Source organism: Anomalospiza imberbis, chromosome 3 (assembly GCF_031753505.1).
Source record: "Anomalospiza imberbis isolate Cuckoo-Finch-1a 21T00152 chromosome 3, ASM3175350v1, whole genome shotgun sequence".
NCBI lineage: Eukaryota > Metazoa > Chordata > Aves > Passeriformes > Viduidae > Anomalospiza > Anomalospiza imberbis.
In genome coordinates this window covers 77,918,802-77,946,408 of record NC_089683.1, presented here as the reverse complement: position 1 = coordinate 77,946,408, position 27,607 = coordinate 77,918,802, and the positions used below count along the sequence as shown (strand labels likewise).

At 44.7% G+C, this 27,607-nt stretch overlaps 1 protein-coding gene and 1 long non-coding RNA gene across 5 annotated transcripts in view; one reads left to right on the top strand and one right to left on the bottom strand.

Annotated features, from left to right (window-relative positions):
• Nucleotides 1–202: 202 nt before the first annotated feature.
• The window catches only part of TJAP1 (tight junction associated protein 1), a 40,252-nt gene continuing 12,847 nt past the window's right edge, over nucleotides 203–27,607 (top strand). The window contains exons 1-5 of one of the 4 annotated variants that reach the window (XM_068185278.1): nucleotides 203–354; nucleotides 1,368–1,442; nucleotides 23,122–23,216; nucleotides 25,324–25,377; nucleotides 27,444–27,602. In XM_068185278.1, the coding sequence (XP_068041379.1) occupies nucleotides 27,477–27,602 (126 nt within the window). In that variant the 5' untranslated portion in view covers nucleotides 203–354; nucleotides 1,368–1,442; nucleotides 23,122–23,216; nucleotides 25,324–25,377; nucleotides 27,444–27,476. Of the gene's footprint in view, nucleotides 355–1,367; nucleotides 1,443–5,050; nucleotides 5,258–8,128; nucleotides 8,154–13,760; nucleotides 13,906–23,121; nucleotides 23,217–25,323; nucleotides 25,378–27,443; nucleotides 27,603–27,607 lie in introns of those variants that run through there. The other 3 variants (XM_068185279.1, XM_068185281.1, XM_068185280.1) reach the window with 3 other exon arrangements.
• LOC137471178 (uncharacterized) lies at nucleotides 6,541–27,457 on the bottom strand. The gene is made up of 2 exons (XR_010997450.1): nucleotides 27,314–27,457; nucleotides 6,541–26,442 (listed from the first exon to the last, which is right to left on the bottom strand). It is a non-coding gene; the product is annotated as an uncharacterized lncRNA (long non-coding RNA).

Here is a 27,607-nt window from a genome sequence, read left to right as displayed (position 1 = left end):
CGCCGCCCCTCAGGGTATTGCCGGATCCCGGGGAGGCGGGAAGGGGCAGGGGCGGTTCCCGGTTCCCGGCCCCCGGCACTGACGGCGGCCGCTCCCGCCCCGCCGCCCCTCGCGCTGCTGGGAGTGCCCCGCCCCGCCCCCCCGCGCGTGCCGTCCGATGACGCAGCCGCGCCGCGACGTGGGGATTCCGCCGGATTACCCGGCGTGCCCCGCGGCAAAATGGCGGCCTAAGGCGTGAGCGCGGGGCCGGGGCCGGGCGGGGGCAAAGTTTGGGGCGGGCCCGAGGCGGGGCCGAACCGAGGCCGAACCGGCCGCAAAGTCACTGGGACCCCTGGTGGAGCCGAGCCCGACCGGGTCAGAGCCGGGCTGGGGCTCCGGGGGCGGGGAGCGGGATGCGCGACCGGCTGGGGACGAAGCCCCGGGCGGGGCCCCCTACGCTCCTGGGCCTCTGCGGGCTTCGGACGGTGGCCAGCAAGCGGGGTGGGCCTTTCTGTCCACGAGTGTGGCGAGGAATTGTAGAGTTCCCCGAGGACAGCGCGTTCTGGCGGGTCGCACCGCGGCCGGGGGTTCAGCCAGGTGGGGCGGGGGTTGGGTGCGAGGGGCCGGCGCGGCCCCAAGGAAGGGACGGTCTCCGTGGGGAAGGGTGGTGATGCCAACGCCTCAGTCATCAGGGCGTTACGGAGCTCTTCCTCCCGGGGAGAGAGCCGTGTCAGGGAGCAGTGCAGGCACGGGATCGGCAGGCAGAACCTGGTCCTCGCAGCGTGTAGCTGTTTCTGAGTGACGGAGAGTTAGGTGGTGTGATGGAGACTTAGATGGTGTGGAGGATGAGAGAGCAGTATCTCTGCAGGGAGCGTTGCTGGAGTAGGAGCAAAGTGGAACAAGTCTGGGCCAGCAGCTGTGTTAAAGAACCAGAGTGTGACTGGCAGAGGCAGGGTTAGAAGGGAAGAATCAGCATTCCTCTGGTGTCAGACTCGGCTGGGGTTAATGGGAAAAATTCTCTGCCAGCCTGGACATCCTCTCTAGTGCAAGGGATGCTTTCCCCTCTAGAACCAGTGTGCAGCCTCTGAGAACATGGGGAGACTTTAAAGGAAAACAGATGAACAGTAAATGCTGTACTGCTTCTGGCTCTGAGCTTGAGCCCTCTGTGTAGAGCGGAGTAAAGGATTGAGTGCTAATACACAAATTTTTGAGTGCGCATGAGGTAGGCATCAGGGTGTGCAAATGATACACAAATCTGGCAAGGCTGAGAATGACCTAGATCTGAGAGATGCCAGGTAGATCTTGTCCACTGAAAAGAATCATCCATCACAGGTAGACAGTTCTGTGCCAGTGAAAGCTTTTCAGAGCTATACTTTTCTGTTTTACAGATTCAGAGAAGGAACTGGGATAAAGGACCTATATAAAATGAAGCCATGAATTCTTACTAAAACGTCAGACAGCAGGTAAGAAAGTCAGGAATGAGCTGATGCTGAGTCAGACTGTGGTCTTTTTGTACCACTACTGGAAATTTTTGAGAACATATGAACCACATACGTGAAACAGTGGCCCTCTTTGTGATGTTCTCTGCATCATAGTAGGCCTGTATTGCCAGAATTGAGAGGCCAAGGGTGTCAGTGAAATGGGAGTGATCCTGAGAAATTCAGCAAGAGCTTCTGGAAAGAAAAGTTCAATTAAAGATTTAAGCCAGTGCTCTTGACATGCCATCTGGGAAAGCGATCTTAAATGTGCTCTTATCAGTGCCAAAGTAGCCATTGTGTCTGTATAATTCATAAGGGATCTGCCCAGCCATAATCCAAATGAAATCCTTTCTGATGATCCTGCTCTTGCAATAGTGGCAATGTCAGAGTTAGGTGATTCTAGTGGCCCTCTGTTCTGTCAGGTTATTTGTTCCACCATGTTATTTTTCCACACAAATTTTAACTGTTCCTGTGATGGGTGGTGCAGGTACCTGAACTCACTGTTGAGATCCAGTTTAGAGGAGCAATTGTTTGTACCACAGCAGCTGTTTTTTTGATTGTACACTGTCAGATCACCTTTATAACAACTCCTTTCTTCTTCACTTCCTAGTGGATCACTGCAGAAGCACCTATATCCTAGCAGTGCTTTGCATACAGTGTGGTTTAGCTTCTGGGTGTTAAATCAGCATTTAAGCTACCGGGTCTTAGCTCTGGAATCGAGAGGAGTTTTTCATTCCTTCCCAGGCACCAAGTGCTCTTGAAATCCTGTGAATGCATTTCAGCAGGGCCAGTGGAGTTCCAAAGGGCAGCCCATGGTTATCTTCATCTTTAATATTAACAAGGCATTGGGTCAGGAGGGGATGAGTTACTTGCCAAGACCTGTTGCCTCTTCAATCCAAACCAGCTTTCTGAACTAAAGATGACCTTGCATGCTTTTCCACTCTGTTTCAAGTTGTTTGTTGGCTGCTGCTAAGTCACTTGCTTTGCAGCCAACAAACCCTCAGTTCTTATCTCTGCCATCCACCCTAAATACAGTCATGGTATAGCTTGTCAGGGAGATAGGCTAAAGCCTTGAAAAAGGTGTAGTCTTTTGCAAATCTGCCTGCTTCTTGTCCCAGAGCAGAACAAATGAAGTTAGATGGGACAAATGATTTTTGTTCAGCATGCTGGTCTGAATGGTACCAGAGCTGGCTTGGAAAAAGGGCTTGTGGCAGCTGGTGTGGCATAAAAAGTGTTTTTAAAAAGGCAAAGAAAACTAAGCTATTTGAGAGGTAGCAAAGAAAACAAGTTTTAGTAAAATGTAACTGTATTTTTTGGTAGTTGATTTCATGCTTGTGAGTCTTAGAGGCTGATGGTTTTTCTGAAGGTGAACTCCCTAACCTGTTAAAATGTCTGCCATATTTTGTGGAGAATCCACTGAAAACTGGATTCTGATATTTCCATGTGTCACCACATCTACAGTGTAGACCTGAGAAGCAGTTCTGGAGGTTAGGTCCTGACAAATTTACTGTGTTATGTATTAGTTTTCACGGGCCTTGCTTCTCCAGTACAGAGTGACAACTCTCTGCCTTACGTATTGCTGGGAGAAATGCAACATGTAGAGGTCTCAAATGAGCCTGCATGTGATGCAGATTGAGGGTAGGATTCCTCTGCTAATAAATGAGGATCTGGCTTGACACCTTTTTGATTCATCTTGCTCTTTTTACTGGGCTTGTCAGGATCTGCAATTCTGATAATAGAGCAGATTTTCTTGACCGTTTGACTTGATTAATGCTTTGAGAGTAAATTTAAGGTCCTGAAACTGGGTATATTCATCTCCTTGCTGGAGAGTTTTTGGTTGGGAAGGTACCTCCTTTCTGTATGACATCCTGAGCTTTGGAGAGAGAATGCTTGTTGGCATTGATGCCATCTGTATTTCAGATCACTAGTAACTGGGTAAATACGATCCTCTCTGAGATTCTTTTACGCAGGACTGCAAAGGAACTATGCGTGTAACCTATGCAAACAGGACGAATGCTTTAGGGCATGAAATCATCCATCCTGTTTCCCTGCCAGTTCCCCTACCTGAGGGCTTTTCCTTATATCTAGATTGGCTGAATCTGTAACTGTAGTAGGAAGAATGTTACTTTTTAAAGTTGAAATACCTTTACAGCTCATTGGAGGGGAAGGGCGATGTTATGGTCAGAAAGATACCTAATATCTGCCATAGATTTATTGTGTTCAGATCATTACTGTTTTTTACTCTTCATTCTTTGCTTGGCAATGATTAAAACCAGTCTTAGTAGGGATTTGAGGATGAACCCGTAAGTGTGTAGATGCTTAGATACTGTGGTGTTGAATGCTTTAGTAAAGCTCGGTGGAGGAGGAATGGAAAGGTATTTCAAGCTCTGACTTCAAAATGAAGCAGAACCCTGTGTGAGCCATTGTCCTCTGTATTCTATAGCATGGTGAAATTGCTATGGAGTGCAAGTCAGGCCCTGCCTTGTTCAAGGCAAGGGGGCACTCTGAGACCTCACCGTTTTTGCTTTACCAGGAACTATTTGCTTGCTTTGCTCATGTCTAACCTTGTCTGAATATTTTTGACTTCAAGGACAATTTTCTCCTTTTTGCTTCATTGTTTGTTCCATTCTCGGAGTACCGTTTTCTTCATTGTCAGGATGTTCATGTATGGTTTTATGCCAAATATGCTCAGCCAGAGAGGGCCAAAAGCAGCAGCTTGCAGGATGTTTCGTAGTTGGAATGACATGAGCCAGCCTCTCCAGAGTGTCCTCCTGGGACAAGCCGCTCTTAGGAAGGAAATGGCGTGGAGAACCATGTAGGAGTGTGAGAATAACTTTGCAATGGTTGGAATGCAATATAAGCATCACTTGGGTGGGCTCAGTTTCCCTCTGCTTTTCAACAAAGCCTGAGGAAGACTGCTGTGCAGGGGTAAAGGAGCTGGAATGTATTCTTCAGTTGAGGTGAATGCAATTCAGTGAAACTGATAGGCATCAAACTGAATAATGATTTTAAAGTATTTTCACATGATGTCTAATCTGTGGAAATTCACTACCACATAATAGCGCTGAGGCTAAGAGCTGAGCAGGATTCAGAAAAGATCAAGCACTTAGGAGTGGAAATGTTCAGACTTGCTTTACTTAAAAAACTTGTTTTAGAAGGTGTATTTTTTAGACCTAATCCAATCTCTTAACAGGTAAAGGTTTGACGAAATGGCAGTGTGTTCCATAACTGTCCACTGAGACTTCTTGCTCCTGCTACTAAACCACCTTAATGTATTGGTCTGTGTCAGGGGCAAGGTATTGAATCACTTATGTGCTATGTTAGGTTGCTTGCTGACCTTGCTTTTTGTGGTAACTGCATTATGGGGAAGAAAAAAAAAGAAACAACAAATCACCAACCAAAGAACAAATCCACAAAGCACTGCAGCTGCTGTGATTAGTCCTGGTAGTTGAGGATTTTAAGCTGGTGAAGACAGGGTCTGTGGAAAGATAGTGTGGTTCCTAGAGGAGGACCGTCTTACTGATAAAAGTGGAGATGTGCAGCTATTGTCTTTTCATGCTGAGTCGTCAGGCAGAGCACTTGCCAAGGGGAAAGAATGTGTGGAGTTTGGCCTCTCCACGATGCAGTCTTGTTGTGGACTTTGGTCTGTAAGGTGTCTGAAAGGCAGGGCTTAAAGGCTGTTCAAGTGAGTTCTGGTATGTTCTAGTATGAGCCTCAATGTACTAATGTGTGTGAAGACAGTTTATGTCCTGTGCTCCTGTCCAATCTGTTGAGGATCAGGAGAATCATCAGTGCTGCAAGTAGGTATAAATTCAGTTTGATGCACAGGCTAATAAAGATAAGTGGCAGTGGCATGAAGATATGTATAAAAAGCTGTGTGTTTGTAATGTTTGCCTAAATGCAAGGGGAACTGAAGGAAAGTGTTTGTGTAGTTTCAGAGACAAGCCAAGAGATCCCTGTATGGGCCCTATGGGCTTCTTTGGGAACAACATGTGCTTTAGGGCACATGTCCTTAACCCTTTTGTGGCAGGGCTAACAGCTGAGAGTAAAGAGTTACTGACTTTCACAGAAGTTTTGTATTGCTGCTAAAGTAAAATGGTCAGGATTAGAAAGTAAGTTTTCCTGCAAGGCTTAGACTGATTTCTTTTAGGCAGAGAGTATCTGACCAGCTTCTGGTGGCAAGAGAAAACTTGTTTAAATTTTTGGTTTCTTAAGGGTTAGCAAATTCAGACGTGGAAGTCCCACAGTGACTTCTATGTCTTTGGTTGACTTCTGTATTTGTATTTTAGCTCTGTGATAAAGCTGGCTTTGGGAATGTTGTAGGAGTCATAACTGGATTTTCTTACTCTTGTGTTTAAAGTCTCAGTTGTCCAGCTGTGTTAATGTAGCACTCATGCACAAATGGTTCTGAAATCAAAAGGGACAGATGAAGTAGTCTAACTATTGAGGAATTACACATAGGCTCATAAAAAGCCTAAGGCGAGTTTTACTTTATAGCATTTGTTTCAAAAGAATATAAGTTATTTTCCCAAGGTAATAATTAGATAATTGTTGTGGCTGTAAGGTTTTTGACCATTATTTTGGCATATGCTACTCAGAGTAACTGGTTTTAGACCTGCATATGTCTTACTTCACAAGCTCTCTGCAATTCTCAAAGATGCTTTGCTGCTCTGTCTCTTACATCAGATTTCTTCCTGCAGCTTTAGTGTTCATTAGTGATGACTCTACTGCTGCCCAACTAGAAGATTAAAATATACTAGGGAGATGTGTTGAAATCTGGTGTCTCTCATAACTGAATAGTGATTGCAGTTAAAGCTACTGTTCTGTTTTCCCTTTAGTATTTTATTTATATCTTTTTCATTATGGAGAATGCTTCTCCCTTCTCTTTTATCTATGGGAGATTGGTACCCAGTGTATTGTATGGAAAGCATTTTCAAATGGGGGAAGAAAGTGGAAAATGACAGGATTTTTGTGCTTAAAATTAAGTTGTTTTGAGTAACCTTTCTTGAGAATGGACTTCAAGCTTACATCCTGCCTTTAAGTGCATTTAGTTTTCTGAGCAGAAAGTGTCTTGTGCACTAAAGTATGCAAAATATCTTTATTTCCCTTTTAAAATTTAAGCATTGCTTACACTACAGTTATGTGAATACTGGGAAATGAAAACTTTGCTCAGAAGGGTTTTCTCAGGTAACTGCATTTTGCTGGAGATACACTCTGTTATTAGATGTCTGTGTAGGCACTCAATCCAATTTCTTCTATGACTGATGTGGAGAGTAGTTTTTGGCAAACGTCTGATACCAGTTTGGTTTGATTCCTGAAAGCAAATCACCCTTGCTGAGCTGCAGAAATTTGGTAGATTCTACTTATAAGTGTATTCATTTTTCCATGATTAGACGATGCCTTTGCAAATAGGTCCCCAGGTGTATCTGAAATGGCTGTAACAGAATTCAGTGTTGTCAAGGCCCCAGCTGGATGGGTCTCTATTACTGTGTAGCTCCAGAGATGATTTACTGCCTGACTGACAACTTGCAATATAAACATTAGTCCAAGCATGATCTTGTCCCAAAACCCCGCCTACGCAGGGAGCCAGGAGTCTTCCTGCCACACGCCATAAATCGTTTATGGTTCGCTCATGCCCGTACATTTGAAAAGCAGCTGTGGAGTGGGGATTAGCAGTTTGCAGAAGGCCCGTGCGGGGCTAAATTAGGGTCTCTTGCTCTGGTGGTGAATACCAGTGTTGGAATAGCAGGAGTGCTTCTCAGCAGTGGAAGGCAATTTACTCTGGCAATGGGGGTGGGTACAGGGTATCTTTGAGGGTACAGCAGCCAGGAGAGAGCGTTGGATTGCAATGCTCCAATTTGAGCTTTGATGTCTGATTGATAGCTGCCCAGCACTGTGTGGGGTTGAACAAGTCATTGTTAGTTCTGTGGGTTTAACATTTTATTTATATATTTATTATTTCTACGTATTTTACACATATATATAGAGACACAAAATGTAAGCCTACTTCTGTCTCCTAGGAGCTGAAGGATGATTGAGTTTTTCAGTGTTTTTTTTTTACAGTGTGAAGAGTGATTTCCCTTTTGCTAGCCCACGATAGCAGAATCAAATTATATGCAAGGCCATTTGGGGCTTCAGAACTAATTTTAAGCTTTTATAAGAAGTTTTACTGTGCCACTTGGATTTATTACAGCTTTGCAACTTCATCTCCCAAAGGAAAACTATTTTTGTGCTGGCTGCAATAATTTAAATTACCTCCTGGAGCTTCTAATGACTAACTCGTGTTTATGGTGAAAGCTTCCCTGAAAGCACAATCTGTTTAGTAGTATAACTCTAAATGTATTGATGCTTTATATCAACGGCAAGAACATCGGAGCCGAAAGTCAATTGGTACCTTCAAGTCTTCCTGTATTAAAGAGAATATGCAAGTTTTGCTGTACAGATGGGACTAGACAGTACAGTTCAGAGATCTGTGTGCTGGCTGAAGGACCAGCTGCTGAGTAAAGCAGATATAAGTAGATCATTTTCAGCTGGGTTGGTTACTCATTAACGAATCCTTTCTTGGGTGGGTTGGGTAAGAATCCGGGTGGAATGTGTCAGCAGTGTGTCCCCTCTAGATGCATTAGCTGAACATGAGTGCTTCCAGACTGTACCATGACCGTCCATGGGGCCACGAGTGGGCTCTGGGTAAAGCAGGTGATTGTTTCCAATACCACACAATTAGGAGATTTACTATTTTCTTGAAGCTTCTGCATGTGCTTCTCTCTCAAATAAGACCATGTTCCTGGAGCTTTCTGCTGTGCTCGCTTCTGTTGGAGGTTTGGGGAGAGTAGCTGGAAGGGCTGATCCTAGGCTTATTTTTCTTACTGCTTTTGGTGAAAGGCTCCATCTGCTGAGATGGAGGCCAGATAGCACCAAATATATTTGTGGCTGTTTGTGTGGGCATTTTGAGATTTGGAAGGCACTTTGCTGATGAGCTGTAGGTCATTTCATGTCAGATTGGCTGAGTTTCCATTGCGCTGGTTCTTTGTTGCGGCAATGCATATGGACTGTGTATGTTTGGGGATCCCTATTACCTACCTCAAATGGAGAGGGCATTCCTCCTCTTTGCTACCTCCTCTCTCCCCACAAGAAAAAAATCATCACCTGGAGAGCTGTTAACCTCCAGATTGAATTAGATGTTTTGCTGTTACTTATGTAGACCTTTCAGATGCATACTGAGCTTAGAGAGGGGCGTGGATATGTGATCGTATTTTGAGCTTTCCCTCCTCCTCCGTGTTTTTGATACTGAAGTTGGAATTCACCCTTCCCTTTCCCCGGGAACTGATGTGAAGGAATTGCTGTCACCCAGAGCAAAGCTCAATCCACTTTGCCTCGAGGCCCTGCCTCTCCAGGTTAGGACTTTGCCTGACTTCTGTGGGCGACAATTTGTTTATGAGCTTTTGTTACCTGAATTTTGTGGTGTGGGTCTGAGGGGTACTACTGTTCTGAGGGGTAGTACTGGAAATCTCAACTCAGCCCAGATAGGGAAGGGGAGGGATAGAGTTAGTACAGTTAACTTATCCCCCCCCACACCCTCCTTTCTTCCCTGTTTCCTCACCTGCCCAGCTGTGTAGTAGGTTAGCAGTACGTGTCTGTTCTTATTCTTATGAAAGTAGACTTTGTTCTCTGAAGACTGCTAATCATGCCCCATGGGGGTGTAATCAGTTATAAGGTATTTAATACAGTGCAGGCGGGAACAGGCTGCCTGGCCGGGCTGGCAGATTGCAACACTACAATTATAAAGGGCCCCTTTCCCCCACTCACCCACTCACCGGTGGCAGGATGAGGGTACCTTGAAACAGTATTGAGTCTATGAAAAGTAAAGATGTAGTGGGGGAAGGGAGAAGAGAGGCTGTAGAGGCAAGCTCCTATTCTGGGAAACAGGCAGACCTACATTCTGTGAGAGCTGCAGCCATTGCGGGTTGCACTGTTGAGACTTGTGGAGTTTGGGTGCCGTCACCATCGAAGGGGATTGCACAGGGATGGCCCTTGACAATGTGCAGAACAGCAGGGGCTTCCGTCCTGTCTGGAATGGGTTTTCTTTTGGTGCTTGGGGTTGGAGAGGTATGGAGTGGTTAGAAGCCCATTCTCCTGCTTGCAGTGATTTAGACACCTAATCTGTAAATCCTGCCAGATTTCTATTTATATCTTGGATATAAATCTATTGGTAAATTTGCCTTTCATGCCTCATTCTTCCAAGTACTAGAGCTACTGCAGTTTATGAAGGGAACAGGTAGCCTGAGGCCTTGAATTTCAACAGGCGAGAGAAAGTCTACTGGACCTCAGTCTGGTCTGTTCTTGCTACTTAATATCAGAGCATTTCCCTCTGTGAGGGCCTTGAAATGCACATGTGGGGTGTGGAGCAGCTGGGCCGCAAGCCTTATAAATCATCCCTGCTCCAGCAGCCTGCTAGATGCATAGGTATGTCTCTGGAGCTTATGGCTACATTGACCTTTCCCCTTTGAGGCTCCCTAGAGGTTACAGTGTTTCAGCCCTTAATTGGTTCTTCTGAATTGTCTGACAATGTTTTGTGTCTGTTACATTCGAGTCGGGTATGTTCTTACTGCAGTGCTCTTGAGAGTGTTGGTTTTCCTATTTGGTGCTGAGAGAGCACTGGCTGTTCAGTCTCAGAGATAGTCCTTAGCACTGGGATGGATTTTTAAGGTTTTCAGGAGTGGGTTGTTGTTTAGTTATGTTGCACAGAGTAAGTGCAGATTTACAATGTGGGGAGATCACAATATAGACTTGAGAATTCTGCTGATAGTTTCACATCTGAGGCATCCCCCAGAGTAACTTCATATTTGAGAATGTGAATTCTTTAGAAAGCTTTAGGATTTGTAGGAGTGCCACATGTAGGAGGAATAATGTTTTTTCTGACTAGAGCAGAGAGTCTCTTTGCAACTCTAAAATGATGAGGTTCTGAGATAAGAGGTTACCTGATGTCTTGGTATTTGTGCATTAAGTTTTTCTTCTCTTGATCACTGAAATGACCCAGTGTCAGTGCTGTAGTGGAAGAATGTTGTACAGTGAAGGTCAGATCTGTGTGTGTGGGCAGTAGAGACAAGCATTTACAGAAGAATTTTTGGGGTCATGAGGAAGTCCCTCCATCCCAGAAAAGCTACTTGACTTAAGATAGGATGGCTTTCTAGGAGTAGAAAAAGACCTGGATCCTTCCATGCATCCCTGTTGCCCAAAGTCAACTTCTTATTCAGCCCTGCCCCCTCAGCTCAAAAGGTGTTATATTTGCCCCTTGTCTTATAGGAAGAGTCAGGGAAATTCCTTTCCGAGGCTAGTGTACTGAGCTGTTCCTGCCCTGGACTGTGGCTACTTTCCAGCCCGGGTGGCAGCTCTTCTCCCTGTGGCTTGCATGCCCAATTGAGAACTCTCCTGCCTTGCTCTGTTTCTCTTGTCCCATTGGATCAAGAAGTTGCCTGGAGATCTTGACCCTCACACAAATGAATTAGGGGCTGAAGCTGTCGTTGGGGTCCTGACAGTGGCCATGCAGGCAGTGTGGCGACAGAGCATGGTGGGTGTCAGCAGGGTGGGTGTGTGGGCTTGCTACTTGTTTTCCTTCTCTGCCTGATGAGGAATGCAATGTGTTTGCCTTCCTTGGCCTGTGGTTGCAGCCGCATTCCTGCAGTGGGAGTCAGCACGGCGGCGGGCGGCGTGCTGTTCATGCCCCGTGGCTACATGCTTTCAGCTCCACATCAAAGGTGTATTTAGTGTGTAGCTTGTGCCATTCCTGGCCACACCTGGTGGCCTGCAGGCATGCAGGAGGTGGAGTCTGGCTGTGTTTGCAGATGGCATTCAGGGTTCAGACTTCTTGCTTGTGGAAAGGCTGGAGCTGAATCCATGCTAAACAACCCCAGGAATGCACCGGGAGAGCTGAGCGGCACAGTCACTCCAGGGGCATGTCCTAGCAGCAATGTTTCCTTTATAGCTGCAGCAAAATAACTCATGCCTGCTTTTCCAAAGGAACTGACTGTTTGCTTGGGTGTGTTGTACGGTTTAATTTACACCGATAAGCAAATTAAGGTTGGCTGGTCCCCCCTGCAGCCTGTGTGCTCTTGGCAATCAGTAGATGATTGAGTGGTTTGTGCCATCCAGCTCTGCTCGGTACATGAGATGTCTGCCTGGCTCTAGGCAGGAGTGCTTCCCCCAGTCGGTGGGTAAACATTCTGTTCCGACTTCTTCTGGAAAATCTTTCCTTTTCTACCTGGTACCCCAAGAACTGAGGACAGGAAATTTGCTGAAGGATGGCAGATCAGGATGTAGCTGTTATTTTGGGATCCTTGATATGATACCTGTTTTGAGAAATGGTCACTAGTTTGCTATGTATCCGTCATGGAAGCCATCCTTGTCCTGTATACAAATCTTTCATTTGCTTGGCACAAGGAAACGTGATCCTGTTTGGGAGCATCACTATGGGCAGCCCATAGGCAAGGCTTGTGGAAGTAACAGCAGACTGTTCTGGGTAAGCCCTGGGCTGTTCATTACCCTGTTTGCTTGGATCTTTTGCGGTTTCCCTTTTGGCAGTTTCTAGTAGCCTGAAATTCTGTGACTTGCCAGTCACTTCCTTATTAAAGTTAGTCTTCTGCAGAGGACCTCCTTACTGCCGTCCTTAGGTAGTAGCAGGAATTAAAGAATTTGCTCTCAGAGGTTCTCTGGCTTTATAGCTTAGTTTTTGCTTTTTAGCTGTTGGCACACCGCAAACAGGTCCATGCCACCCTCTCTCCAGAAGGCTGTATCACTTTTCAAAGCAGGATCTCAGTGATAGGTGTTTAAGGGAATGTTACTTGTTCCAAGGCTCTTAGCATTGTGAAACAGTTGGAAATTACTCACATTGGACTCTTCTGTCTTTTGGTTTCATGTAAAGTGTGCGTTTCATTTCAAACTAGTTGCCACTGACTCCATACATGACTATTAGGGCTTGGATGCTGAGTGAGTGTGTTGCCTGAATCTTCATTTTTCTTCCTCTGTTCTGTAGTGGCAGAATGGACAATATGCCCTGCAGCAACAGGAGGTGGTAGCAAAATATAAGTCCAAAATTGGATTGTGTGGCAGGTTCCTGACAGAACATTTAAGTGTGTATCATCCTTGCCATACTGGCTGTTTCAGCTTTGTCATGCAATATGGGCTATGGCTGCAAAGATGAAGGTCTTGTTTTGGATTACATACTGCTTCTGCTGACACTTTCCCGTTGCCAGGAAAGAAGTGAGGGAATAAGAATGAAATGGATGTGATGTTGGCCAAGGAGGAAGTACAGCTGATTATTGGCCTTTTTCCATCCTGACAGTGAGTTTTAATATGTTGTGGAGAGAAAGTAACTAACTCCTTGTTTTGGCTTCCCTGCTCTGAACTTCAAGACTGTAGGAATCCAGGCCTCTGTGCTCCTGTATTCGGGCAATGTGTTCCTCTGGCTAGAGCTGTAACCCTCCCAAGTAGCTAGATCTCCCCCTGGTGGAATAGAGAGTAGAAGGCACCGCTACGGCTGGACGGTAAAAGTGGGAATTGGTCTGATCCTGGGCACATTGAGCTGGCAGCAGATGTGGTGTTTGTCCAGTTGAGACATTCCTTAGTCCAGAGTCACAGACTCAGCAGAGCGCGCTCGTGCAGCTGCATGAAGCTGAAGGCGTGAGTGAACCACTCACTGTCAGTACTGAGCAAACACCTTGTCTGTGCAACATCTGCCTAGCTATATGCTGGCATTCCTCCATGGTCTTTGCCCTTAGATGAGCAGTGAGCTACTAGCTCTTTGGATTCTTGTCTAACACTTGACCAAAAAAAGGTACCTGGAGTGTGGTGGCTTGCTTTCTTTAAGATATCTGGGGTTTATTAGTCCTCAGTTAGACCCCCTTTGAGGATAGGTGATTTCACTTGTAGCTCAACTATTTTGCATTCCCTGCTTGCTCTCTGAAGAGCTGCAGAGGGTTTACTTATGGGGGATTTACAGGAGGAAGCCCTGTGTAGGGGAGGAGCTTGTCTGTTTAGCATTACTAAAAAGGAGTGGTTTTCCTTAACCTTAGAATAATTAATGGACTTATGCTATCCCAAAGGACAGCAGTGGTAAAGGCATTTCAGTTTTACAAGAGCAATGCCAGGCAGGGGATGTGAAGTAGACTGGAGAAGCTGACCTTGTGGTAAAACTTGTGGTAGAAGAAAGTGATGAGCCTTTGCTGCAATTACCCCTTGAGACAATTGATGCTCATAATTAGCTCCAGCTGAAGAACAGCACTGGTACTAGCAATGATGACAGATGTGGAAGGAGGTAGTTAATGGGAGCTGTCTGACTCATCTGCCACAAAAAGAAGTTGTGTCTGAGGGAAGTGCTGAAGCAACCCAGCTTGGTCACAAGTGGGGAATCTGTGGTTATCCCCCTCCAAGGGAAGGAAGGTGAACCTAGGAGGTACAATACAGTACGTACAGAAGGACAAGCAGTGCAGCCCATGACTGCTGGTGAGAAGCAGCCTCCCTGTGCAGGGCAGGGCGTGGAGGTGTGAGTCCCCTCTGCTGTGGCTGGAATCCTGCTGTTAAAAGGACTGACTGGAGCCCAGGGGAACAGGGAGAGAGGAGCCTAGTCAGTTGCGTGCTTTACACGGGTCATCAGTGAAAGAAAGATGGGTGGATCTGTTTGTTTTTCCTAAGCTGGATTAAGCCATGTTACTTTTCTGTGACTGAACTCAGAATGAAATCTCTCAGTAATTCAGTGGTGCTGAAAACTAATAGAATCATTAAAAAAACCTAGCCAAAACCAAAAAACCCAAACCAAACAAATGAGGCAAACTGAGGCAGATTAACTACAGGACCACACCACAAAAAAAGAGAGAAGATGCTCCAGGGTTACATGCTGCTTCAGGAGCCATGCTGTTGTATTGTTTACAGAGTTGAGACAAGTTTTGTGCCTATTTCTGCCCCTGGCTCAGCTCTGAATATACTAGGCCAAAAGCATGGATTTGAAAGCCATCTCCTTGTTCTGCTTTTGTGGCCTGTTGAGATGACTACTGCCAGTGTGTACAGGAGTGGAGGCTCTAACACTCAGCATTGTGCCTGGATACAGAGGCTGAGTGGAAGTCAATGAAGAATACTTGTTTTAGCCTCCAAAGTAGGCAGTGGCTGTGACATTGGTTAAGTGGGAGATCTCTGTGCCTGGTAGGAGTCCTGCTTTGCAAGGGAGTCAGTAGCAACACCACTTGTAACCTCTGGGAAGAGAAAGGGCCAGGATATAATCAGGAAAAGGGAAAGGGCTGTGATGACCCCTTTTCTCTTTCATCCCTTTGGCTGGATAGTTTTATTCCTCAAACACCACTTTGCATCTCTCAGTGCTGCTCTGCTTTTCCCTGCCAGCTTACAGCAAGTTATTGCTCATTGTAGGTGATGCAAGGTACAGGCAGCTTGGTTGAAGAACACCCCACTGCTATCCTCACACAATACTGGTATCACTAGTTCTACTTCATTATGCTGACTATTGTATGTATTCAGTGCTGTAGAGATTATAAAATGTGCTAGATCTTCTCTGATGAATGGCATAGAGGATGTCTCGAGTTCTGATGGCAATGCTGCTGAATGTGCTTCTGTCACCAAAGAAAGAGGGACTTCCAGATGATGATGATTTGAGGATTTTGTCTGAGAAAGGGGATGGTGGTGAAGCTGCATATTGTTTGTTTGCCTGCCTTTGGATGTGCCTCTGACTGGTATATAATCTGGGAAAAGAGTAAGCTGACATTTGGCTAATGGCAGAGATGGCCTGTGTCGTGCAAACTACAGCTGGACCCCTGGACATGCTTAACTGTTCAGTTACAGATGCAGCTGCACAATCACCCAACAGTTAAGCCTGTACCATTCTTTGCCTCTCATATCTGACCATCTGCTAGGGAAAAGCTAATTAAACCAAAATGATTCTTGCTGGGATTAAACCCCAGCAGCAGAAAAAAATTGAGTATAGTACAAATATTATCAGAGATAAGGGGTTATCAGGGATCAGGGCTGCTTCTTTATTTGTTCTTATAAAGAATTGCAGGCTATTCAACTCAATTGCTATCAGGTGGGTGTTTAGCTCATGCACGCTTTCTCTTTTCTATCGCAAATCAGTCGTGTTTTAGGTGCAAGTAATAAGACTGTCTTGCTTTTCTTTTTTTTTTTTTTTTGCAGTTTTTGCAGTTGTTACTTATGACAGCTGAGTCTGTTTTTCTTTAACTTGCAACTTAATGCAAAACCAGTGCAGAAAACTGGTTTTTTGTCCTAGTGCCTAAATTTCTCTACTTCTGGAATGGAAATTGTTCCTACCTTCTTTGCATGTATTTATGGTGACAATGAATCCTAGACTTGGTGCCGGGCCACATAACTTTATAGTTGCACTAGTGTGAATCTGAGACTTAAGACCAAACAGTTTATTGTAAAAATATATCTTCAGCCCTTTAAGAACTGAAGTTTAAATCTTATAAAACCAAAAATGTGTATGTTTGGTTCCTTTAGCAGCCAAACTCTTGTGTACCTAAAATCTTTGATGCCATGTAATCTGGGCTTCAAAATAGCTCTTTCAAAAAAAAAAAAAAAAACCAACAACAACAAAAAAAACCTTACAACTCAGGTTGATTTCAGGGCTGCTCCGTGTACTTAAGTGACAGTTCACCACTTTATTCAAAGTTGTGGCACAGTTTAGTTTCTGAAGGCCAGTGAGGGATGTAGTTCTCTTCAGGGGGCTCTGAGAGGATTCTTGATGATGTCTTTCTGTGCTAAACTTGGAAAACTTGCAATGAAGTTAGTTCTACACATGGTAGCTCAGAGACAGCAGTAGAAGGTGGCCCTGAGGAGAGAGAAATGGTTGTATTGCTGGAATGGATGTGAGGAAGCCTGGTAAGCTTGAAGAGACACGATTGAAAAAGCAGGTAGAGATGAAAGAGTGCCAAGAGAATGAAGATAAATTAAATCTTGATATCCAGGAGGAAGAGTTTGAATAGTTTTTAATGAGCAATGGAAAGAACACTACTAATTTTAGAATTGTTGAAATCTAATTTTTACAGATATGTTTCCTGGGGAAACGCTGTGGGAACTGAGGAGATGAGAGATGATGGTAGAGTGTGGGTTTGTAGCATGTTAGGTCTGTGACCTAGGATTTGGTTTGTGTATGTGCTTACCCCACAGTTAACAGGAGAACATATTTTGGTAGAAGAGGGTCAGTAGTGAGACTGTGCCTGGAGGCAGTTAGATAACGTGCTCTAACTCCACACTCCATTTCACTCAGATAAACTGTTGGTGAGCCATACCCTTAGGAATGGGCAAGTGGGGAACATTGTCTTCCCAGAACTGCTCCAGGGATGTTAGACATCAGCAAGCAAAAGCTGTGTGGGAGTATGGAAAACAGTGTACAGTGTGAGTATTTGGGATCACCTTTTCCATATTGCTTGGGGAAAGTAGAGAAAATATTAAGCTACGCTGGTCTGAGCATTGTTATGATGTTTATTTGGCATAGGATTAATAAAACTTTCAAGACATATAAATGTCAATACCTTTAGTGTCTTAATATACCTTGTATAGTGTAGTTAGGTTATTTTGATTCTGAGAGAGGCCACACTGTTGTGGGTTTCGGGTTTTTTTGGAAGAAAAAGCCCCAAACCAAACACAAAAACAACAAAGACTTTGGAAGTAGAAAAATGCAAAAAAGGGTTAATGTCAATATTGGTAGGGATTTTGCCATTGCAGGGAAGTTGTACTGATTTAACTTAATCAGATTAGAGACAGCTGTGATTATATTAGTGCAGCATTCCTGTATAGGCATCCTTAATTTAGTTTGTGTCTTGTATCTATCTATTTAACTTGTTTCAATGTAAAGTGCTCTTAAACTGAATTAAGAACATTTGCCCAGGAGCATTATACTGCTTTATATTATTTTCTAAATCAATTTAATTTAGTACAGTGTATATGTAGACAAGACCTTGGGGAAAAAGCTGATCCCTTTTATTACTTGCTGAACAGTCTGTCGTGTTTGGCTGCAGCCATGTGATCATGGAATGAAAGAGCCTGTTGTGGTGCATGTTGGTGGAGGATGGGCGAACTGATCATTGTGAGCCTTTGTACAACTTGGTCATTCTTAGCCATAGTGTTCAATTAAAGTAGGTTGATCCTTCTTGTAAATGAGGCCTTTTCCTGTCTAGAGCACATGTGAGACCCCTGTAATGTTAAGTTTCGTTCTCAGCCTATCAATAAAAATGCCTGCAATGAGGTTGTTCAGTCAGCAAAAGCAACATCTTAAAACCTGGCACAAATGTTTAATGTTTGAAAAAATCAGATGGCTGAGCAGGTTTGAGCTGAATTTTGCTACTTTTCTTCATCCATAGCTTGAAATAAATGTCACCCAATTTTGATGCTGTTTCCTTCCTGGTCTGTGTCTCCCAACAGTATGTGCCACCTGCTATATGTGGTGACTTACACACATACAGTACTTATGGCCAAGGAATAAGTAAGTACTGCAGATGTCAATTCTCTTTCTGGTTGAAAAGGATAGATCTAGTCAATACATCTTGTGTTCTGCTTGCTGATAAAGGCTCTATGGGAACAAAACTGGCATGTGAATTACTCTGCAAGCATGGTTGTAGTGATAGCATTTCAGAATAAAGCTGACTGCTGTAAACAGCTTTTTTACTTTTTGAATTTGTTTTTGTCAGCACCTGCAAGCATTAGAGCTGGACTTAGCGCCTCCTCAGCATTGCAGATGCTCTGTAGGCTAGGTCACTGTAGCAATTTGTCCATCTGTCCTCTGTAAATAATGCAAATAATGTGCTCTGTTCCATTGTTCCACTGTGTAGATACTGCATAGTGTGTCAGCCATCTGTGCATCACTGAGAGTCTCGGACAGAGGGCATGTTTTAGAGAGTGGATTGTGGCAAGTGTATCGTTGAGTGCTCCAGCAATGGAGCATTCTCGAGCATTACTGTGTCTCTGCTAGAGGGACAGCTCAGTGACATTCAGTTCCTGGCACTGAAGAGATGGAGATTGCCATTTGCCCAGAACTTCTGAACCAAAGCTTGAAACAAGACGACTGCTGATATTAATTGATGGGGGCTGTGTGAGACTCAGGGAATACTTACAGGGGCTGAGAATCTGCCTTTCAGTAGTTGAAAAATTTAAGCTGCTTCTACCTTGTCCTAATTAATTGCCTTTTGATTTTATGCTCTAGGAAGGTAATGTATGATTTTTCCCCTCTTCTTCCCCTCCTACACAGCACAGGATATGACAGAGGTCTGGGAATGGAATTCCTGCATGATGATTTTTTTACAGAAATCTCCCTCTTCCACTTCTCTTCAAATGTTTGCTTGTGGTAGCCATTCCCTTGCTTGTGTTAGAGAAAGTTTAAGGCCATGACTCCCAAATTTCCCTCATGTGACCTATCAGCTTTATCCAGATACATGTTGTTAGAGTATCAAGATTTGCTTTTTCTAGCTGGGTTCAGACGCTTGCAGAAACTTTTGAGAGTTTTCCTAATCTCCATGAGTTTTTATATAATGTTCTGGTATGTCTTTAAATTTATGAGCAATATATTTCAGAAATCTTCTCATGTGAGATCTTAAAAGAACAGGTAAGAAGACAGAGTGAGGAAGGACATGAAACCTAGGGTGCTAAGATGAAGAGACTGAAAGTTTGTAGCCTAAACTACCTTGTGAGAGTTGGAAAGATCACTGAACAAACTAAACATGCTTCTGGTGTGTCAGCAGTTCTAAATGAGAAGCTGTCATTAGCCCTTGATGTAGCTGTCTGTGCTAAAGGTAGCTTGGTAAATGACCTTTTGCTGAGCTGGTTCTTGTGCAATTTCAGGTGTAGCCATTAAAGGTCGTTCTATGCTTTATATGTATTAAAAACCTGGTGCTCATTTCCTGGTCAAAATCTCTCCTGGGTATTTTTATTCTCCATTAACATTCCTTCTGGGGATTGAATTCTGGTCCTTTGCTTCCTGTCCTGTTCCTGTTCAGATGTTAATCAGCTGTTGCATTCTATTCCAGTTACATGTTAGTGATGCTAGCGTTTCTTAGTCAGTGTTGACTAGTCCTGGCTTCTATAAAAGAATTAGGGAAGCTAAGCTACTCTTAACACAGCAGAGAGTAGATAATGAAATGCACATTTAAGGGTGTGCAGTGCAACTGAATTATGGGAACTGAGATCTATGTGTTGTGGCAGGAGAGAGCAGGACTGTAAGAAAAGTGGTAATTTTTAAGAGAATTCTGCATGGTGCAGTGGATGTGACTGATACATGATATGTCCTGTGGTATTTCAATTCAACAGGAACTACATATGACTGGAGTCCAGGGATTTCATTTTCTTTGGAAATGTGTTAGGTGTTAAGTAGGGCTAGTTACATGGACTGTTGTTCAACAGCTAGCCTGATCCCTTTTTCTTGATAGCTCTTGGAATTGTTCCCATGCAGAGAGCAGAGGTTTCTGCCTAACAGTCAAGGTTAATTGGTATGGAAAAGCAGGAATGAGCAATAATCCTCCTGAAATTCTATTTTAATCCAAGAGTCACTATAATGCTATTACTCAGATCTGAATCGTGAGCATTAACATACGAGCAGAACTGAGATGTGAGTCTGCACTTGGAGCTGTCTCATCCTTTTATTTTAAAATGAGCTTCAACATAGCCAGCAGTAGAATGGATGTGAACATTCTTTTGAGGTGCCTTCTCTGAATGAAAAGATCTCTCTCATTAAATGTTAAAGGGCCCTTTAATAACCTTGCAGTCCTTTTCTATTGTGCTTGGCACCAGCAGTCTACAGGTGCTGATTTTAATTTCACACAGCTTGTTTTCTTGTCCTGGACAGACATCCCTTGGTGCAGTTATTGCATTGTCTATCTCCCTGGTTAGTTGTCTTGGTCAGGCTTTCTGCAGGAGCTTCTCAGGTAGTGTGGCTTGAGACCTCTGAAATTTAAGGTTTCCTCTATCCAAAAGCACAGGAAGGCAACTAGACAAAACTCTCTTGTGTTTGCTTTTCATGAAGCTAGTCAGGAAATATTGATACCTCCTAAAGCAGGATGTGCCAATATCCTTTATTGGATATGTGTGCAGAATATAGGTTGGCCCACAGAGAGCAATATTCCAGGTTAACTGTGGTGATCAGATAGGTGTCACAGGACATTTGGTTTTGTTACTTGTGGGTATTGTACCTGCAAGTTTTTGGAGTGTGCTGACTCTGACAGCCACAAAAAAATCTTTCTGTAGTGTTGCATTAGAAACAAATGTGACTGTGATTGTGTTATGGAATGTATTTTTTCATTAATACAGGTTTATCTTTCTGAATAAAAAGCAGCACTAAAGAAATGCTGCTGTTAAGAGGAAAAAGCTGGAAAGGTGATAGAGTACCTGAAATAAGAAACTGTATCTGCATCATTATCACTGTATTTCTCTTGAGGAAGGGACACTGCTGACCCTCAGCACTGGTAAGAAGGCTGTTTTATAAGGTCAGAAAAGGTAACACAAGAGAAGGTGATGATGAAGAAAAGCCTGCAGATCTTCTGCCTCTTTACAGGGAATGTTCAGCTGCTGCAACTACAAGCAGGCAGAAGTTGTTTGCATCTTAGAACCAGAGTGTTGGCTACCTCAGGCTTCAAGGGACTTGCCAAATATGAGGAAGACACTAGGTGCCTACAAATGGTGCCTTTCTTATTTCTCTCATTCTTTCCCTTTTTGTCCAAAGCATTCCTGTTTGAACCTTCCTTTCTCTGCTAGGGCCCTCTTTCTTGTTACTGGAGATAAAGCAATGCTCATGGGTGGTGGTGTGGTTTTGTATGCATGCCAAGTGGCTGTTTATTCTGTACAGGGCCCACAGAACTGTCTTAAGCAATTCCGTCTGAGATGACATCTGTTTGTGGTGTGTGGTAAAGGTTTTGCCTTTCTCAGATCACACAGAGAACAGAGCTACCCTGCAAGTGGATTTTACACTAAGGGATGCTCTCTGGTAAAGTCAGCTAGAGTCAAGCTTATGTGCTGCCTGTGCACCTGCACTCTGTCACTGTGTTGTTAATCCCAGCTGGCAACCAAGTACCACGCAGGCACTTGGTCATTCTCCCCTCTGCTCCCAGGGGAATGGGGAGGAGAACTGGAAAAAAGTAAAACTTGTGGGTTGGGATTAGAGCTGTTTAATAATTTAAATAAAGAACAATATAATAACAATTGTAATGGTGAGAGGGAGAGAGGAATAAAACCCAAGGAAAAACAAGGGATGCACAATGCAATTGGTCACCACCTGCTGACCAATGCCCGGCCTCTTCCCCAGCAGCAGTTGGCCCTTGCCAGCAACTCCCCTCAGTTTATGTACCGTGCATGATGCCATTAAGTATGGAATATTCCTTTGCTTGGTTTGAGTCAGCTGTCCTGACTGTGCTCCCTTCGAGCTTGGTCAGCTGTCCTGACTATGATTCCTCCCAGCTTCTCATGCATGCACCTTGTCACTGGCACAAGAAACTGAAAATTCCTTGAGTTAGAGTAAGCACTGCATAGTAACAGCTAAACCATCAGTGTATTACCAACATCATTCTCATCCCAAATCCAAACCCCATAACTGTACCAGCTACCAGAAAGAAAATTAACTGTCCTAGCTGTAACCAGGACATGGTGTCCCTGTGAAGAAAGAATTTGTGTGTGTTTTGTCAGTGTGAGCCTTATAGCCCTTAGTAAGCCATTCCAGTGAAGTTGTTACTGTCAGTGACCTTAGAAATCATACTGAAACAACAGTGGGTAATAACTAGAAGACAATAGAATTGGACATACTGCAGGTGATAGACTGGTAGAAAGAGGACTGTTAATGTTAAGGAGCATTACTGATGAGAGGTGGAAAGGATGGATAAAAAGAACTAAGAGTTTAAGTTTCCTCTTGTATTACAGTGCTAATTAAAATAGCTGAAGAGCTGCCTCCTGCTGTAGCTCCAGGCTAAAATTGAGCTTCTGTAGGGTAGTCTTAATGTGGACTTGACAGCAAGCTCCTTCAGAGAGAGACTTGTGAATAGTGTGATGAGCAGAATTAGTGCCGCCTTCTATTTCTGGATATTACCTGTATCCATTTCTGCTTTGGAGCACAAGGTCCATCTGTTCTGCAGAGAGTATCTGCTCCTCTCTGAACAGAGGTGTGGTGAAGTGAACCACCTCAGGATTCTCACTCTGTGGTAGCAAGAGATGCTCAGGTATTGTAGATGAGGAGGCCTTTGCTGTGCTGTTCACTGCAGGGATGTCTGCAAAACAAAATTAGGTTGGTGCAGAAGAGTGGTTGGAGCAGAATGACAGCGACTGGATTCTTGATGGTGGACAGGAATGCAGGTGGGGAAGCAGGGGCCCCTGGAGCTATGTAGAAAAAACAGCTGCCTTTCCGAGGTCAGTTACTGGTCTGCACAGTCATCTGGCTCGGTGGAGAGGTGGTTAAAAGACCTGTGCTTTCTGGGATACAGTGAAGACATGGAGCTTTTACAGTGGAGGCATTTTACCTGGTATTAGATAGTAGTCTGATAGTAGTCTGATGGTGCAGCAGTTTGCTGTTGACTTCTGACCTGTCACCTGGCTGTGGGTTGCTCTGAGCATGCCTGGTTGTTTCCATGTTTTGTGCTGATAGGTGACTTGACACCAAGTTTCCTTTCTCATGTTTCAGGAGCTGTTGGCCAGATGCTGCTGAATACTGACAGGGAAAAGCTGATTCGGAGACAAACGACCAGAAATGTTTGGACACGTCGTCACTTTGGATCTGTAAGTCCTTGTTTGAGGGAAAGTTGCCTGGCAGTCCTGTGAGTTTTTAACTATCTATGGAAATTCACAGATAATCAGGGTAGATTTCAAATCCTGGTATGTTTTCCAGGTAAGTGGGGATGAGATGGCAGGTAGCATAGTTGCTGCCTCTAGGGTAGGAAGCAGGAGAGTTCTGTTTGAGCCTGAGGAAAAGTGTGCTGAGAGACAGGGAGGCCTTTGGCATGTTCATTCTGAGCACAGCTGCAGTGGAAACATGCGTGGACCCATGGGTGCAGCTGTTCCTGGAAACCTCTGTCTGTCTGCCATGTGGCTGGTGGTTATGCCATGATGCTGAACCAGCTTCTGCTGGGAGTTGATGGAAAGCAGATTCAAACTATGCTGGTCTGATCCTTCCTGGAGGTGCATGCTTTCCCTCTCTTTCTCCCGTCATACTTTACAGTTTGCCCCACAGAGCAGTTCCACTGTGAAGCTGTTGTGAAGCTGGTTTTCTGTGTGCTAGTTGAGACCCAACTCCAGCATTGTAGCAAGGAAAGTGGCCAGACAGCTTGTTGGGTCAGGGCCAGCACTGGGGCACCTCTTCAGTTTGTTTTGGCAGAGCTTGATTTTACATGGTCCTGGTTGCCTGCTTGTTCCTTTCACCTTCAGTCTGACTCTCCCTGCGCGTGTAAAACTGCTCCACACCCTGCCTCCTGTCTCAACTCCCAGGGCTTCATGCCACTGACATGGAAAAAGTAGCACAGCAGCAATAGTGCTTCAGGGAAAGGAAGGCTTTACTGAAGTCTCTTATGCCAGTGGCAGAGTGATGGCCACAAAGCTACTCTCTTACAGCTGACTAACCCAGATTACCCAATTCTCTTCTTGTAGTGATGGGTACCTGTTGTGGTTTGATTTCCACTGGCAACTAAACATCACACAGCTGTTGGCTCACTTCTCACCCCTCAGTGGAATGGGGAGAGGTTTGGAAAAGAAGTAAAATTTTGTCAGTTGAGATACTGTCGGTTAAATGGGACAGAAAAGGAAGGGATCATAGTAAAATAAGCAGAATATACAAAACAAGGGATGCACAGTGCAATTGCTCACCTGCTGACCAAGGTCCAGCCAATTCCTGAGTGGTGGCCCATGGCCACTTTTCCCCCTAGTTTGTATACTGACCCTGATACCATATGCTGTGGGACATCCCTTTGGACAGTGGGGGTCAGCTATCCTGGCCATGTCACCTCTCAGCTTCTTGTGTCCCTCAGCCTACTCACTGATGGGGTGAGAAGCTGAAGAATCTTTGCCTTAATGTAAACACTGCTTAGCAACATCTAAAACATCAGTGTGTTATCAACATTATTCTCATCTGAAATCCAAAGCACAGCACTTACTAGCTACTAGAAAGAAATTTAACTCTATCCCAGACAAAACCAGTTAAATACCCCAGGCTTTGACCAGAGAGGAAGGTTGTTTCTGAACTTGTTTTGTGTCCATGGTTGGCTGGATGTTTTACAGAAGCCTGTTAACAGCAAGGTAGAGTATGATATGCTGCTTGATGGCAATCAGAGAGTAGCTTGCCTTCCTCCCTTGTGGAAGTGTGGGTTATCACAGCTCTAGGCACAAATGTTTTGAATCAAACAAAAGCCTGGTAATTGCCAGCTCATTTGTGGGTGAAAAGCACTCACTTAAAAGGGTGAGTGAGATAATTGTTAGCATCACCAAACTTCTGTACTGAAGGCTTCACAGTTAGCATCCCTCTGCAGTGGCAGGGAAGATTAGCTGGGAGGGTCCCATTCTAAAGGAGGTGTGTTTAGTACTTTCTGGAACCAATGTTGCTTTGAAGCCATTGCTTCATGAATTTTGAGTTTATGTGATTTCAGTTGCCCAAGTGCCTTGAACATTTCCTTGCCATATGCCTTTCCGGCTCTTGCTGGGCTATGTGGCCAGGTATTTTTAAGTTCATTTTCTTTCCTTTCAGAAGATCTGATGTGGGTTGCGGTAGGTACCTGGAAGGAGTGGCCATCTCAGTTGTCCTTGGCTATAAATATTCCCTACGCCTTATATATTTATGGGATGAGATTTTAAGCTGACTGTTTTGGTGGATGCTAAGCTATTTGTTTCTCTTCTTCAGGTCATCCGAGTGAGTGTCCTGGCTTCATGAGGCTTTGATTTTGAGCCCAAGCTGGTAAGTGCTCATGTCCTTGTGAACTAGAGAAAGGATTGTGATTTCAGCTGGACATATCTCATGCACATCTCCTGTCCTTAGCCTGGCAGAAATTGAGAGAAGAGTCCCCTAGACCACCTGTTTGATAGTGGGCCATTTACAAACCTTCTTCTGACTTTTCTTTTTGAAAAAAGAGAAATTCTTCCCAGCAAATCAGACCTATCTGCTTTGCTTAGAGATACAATGAAATGTGCATTTGGTATTATGGATGTAAGTTTTTTAAAATATTAGAGCTCTCTGCATCTACTTGAGTCTTTTTAGGAGAAGGGACTTTGGGGGAATGACTACAGCAAGGGGAAGTTCCCAGCATTCTAATGGGGGAGATTTACAGGTTAGTCCTAGGAAGTTGTTTGTGTTTGTGGAAAGGTGTGAGAAACTTTTGTGAGCTTGTGTTTATAGCAGAGTGAAGGATGGTTTGCAAATGTACCTGTGAAGTGTAAAGCCTGTTATGGCTTGGGACTGCTCTGTGCTTGGTGCAGACACCTCCCACTTGCCTTCCTCTCAGGGGACTCAGTCTGGGTGTCAAAAGAGGCAACTAGGTAAGAATTGGAGAGAATTCTCGAGGATAAGAATTGGAGAGAATTCTCAAGGCTCCATTTAGACTCTTACCATGTAAAACGCCACTGTCCAACACACAAAGCAAGTGAAGTCTGCTGGGTCACGGGCCCTGTGGTAGCCATCGACTGCAGATATGTAAAAGGGAGCTGTGTGGCCTTGCTTGTAGAAGTGAGGAGAGAGCGTGGTCTGAGTGGACACAGGTCCTGCACTTTGAAGGGCTGCAGGTCAGGTGCTGAGGATTGCATAGATGCTTGCTGAGGGTAAGGGTCCTGCAAGGGGAATGAGAATTGGGCACTTACTCCAAATATAGGACAACAATGAATGATGCACATGTTGTCACTGAGGAAAGTCTGGTATTGGGCTCTGCAGCACCTGCTTTATAGCTTTGAGACTTCCTGTCTTGTGAACAACAGGGTGGTTCACATTTTGGCTGCTTGTGGGGAAGTCTACCTGCCCTCAACTGCAGACCTAGAAGATTGAAAGGAAGGTGTTTCTTCCATGTATACATGACAGCTGCTTTTCTTCTACCCTATTTTTTGCTTTTGTACTGTTCCTGCAGCAGGAAGAATCCCAGCATAGCTAGGGTGAAGGAACTAATCTTTCCACTAGCTGCATGTCTACATACTGTGCACTTATTCCCTCTAGGGGTGGCGAGGCACTGGTACAGATTGCCTGGAGAGGTTGTGAACTCCTCATCCCTGGAGGTTTGAGGCTGGATGGGGCTCTGAGCAACCTGGTCTAGTGGAAGGTGTCCCTACCCATGGCAGGGGGGTTGGAATGAGGTGATCTTTAAGGTCCCTTCCAATCCAAACTATTCTGTGATTCTGTGTTGCAAAATCTGGCCTTAAGTACCAAGGGGTCAAAACCATTACTCCCTAATTTGATGCCACCTGTTACTTGGGGTTTGTCTTTGTCTTTTCTGCCAGAGTAATCAGTTCTCCTTCTAACAAATCTCCTGTGGTCTGCTGCACTGGTCCCAGTGTAAGCCAAAAAATTCTGGGCTCTTTAATGGCTGAAGTCTCCTCCCACACAGTCCCTGCTGACAGTGACAGGACATGATCAATAACTCCTGCTCCAGATGTCACTGCTGCCTGTAAGGCTTGCAGTTTCCATATTGAAAAAGGCCTTTCCTAAAGAGCCTAATCAATATGCTGCTGTGAGGTCTGTTCTCATTTGCTATATATAATCTGGACACACAACTACGTGAGTGAGCGTGTGTAGAGGGGGGAGAGGATGTGCCAGCCCTCTGCTCTCACTAGCTGGGAGAAGGACACAGCTGCCTCTTACTTTGCTCCCTCTCCTGCAGCTGCTGCTCAAGGCTTGTGGCTACATCCTTTACCTGCTCTATTAGCACTCTGCATGGGGACCTGCTCCGGGACTCCAGGGGAGCCAGATTCCTGCTGGGTCACTTCTAGGGTTCGATGGAGCAGCCGTGACTCTCTCTTCTGTGCACTTTCTGCTGTTGGTAGGTAACCCGCATTCGGAGCCACGCAGGTGGGAGGATGTCGAGTGCAGCCCCGTCAAAGAAGCCTTACCGCAAGGCGCCCCCGCAGCATCGCGAAATCCGACATGAGGTGCCCATCATTCGTGATGACCAGGATGGAGTGATCTTGGCTGAGCAGAGTCAGGTAAC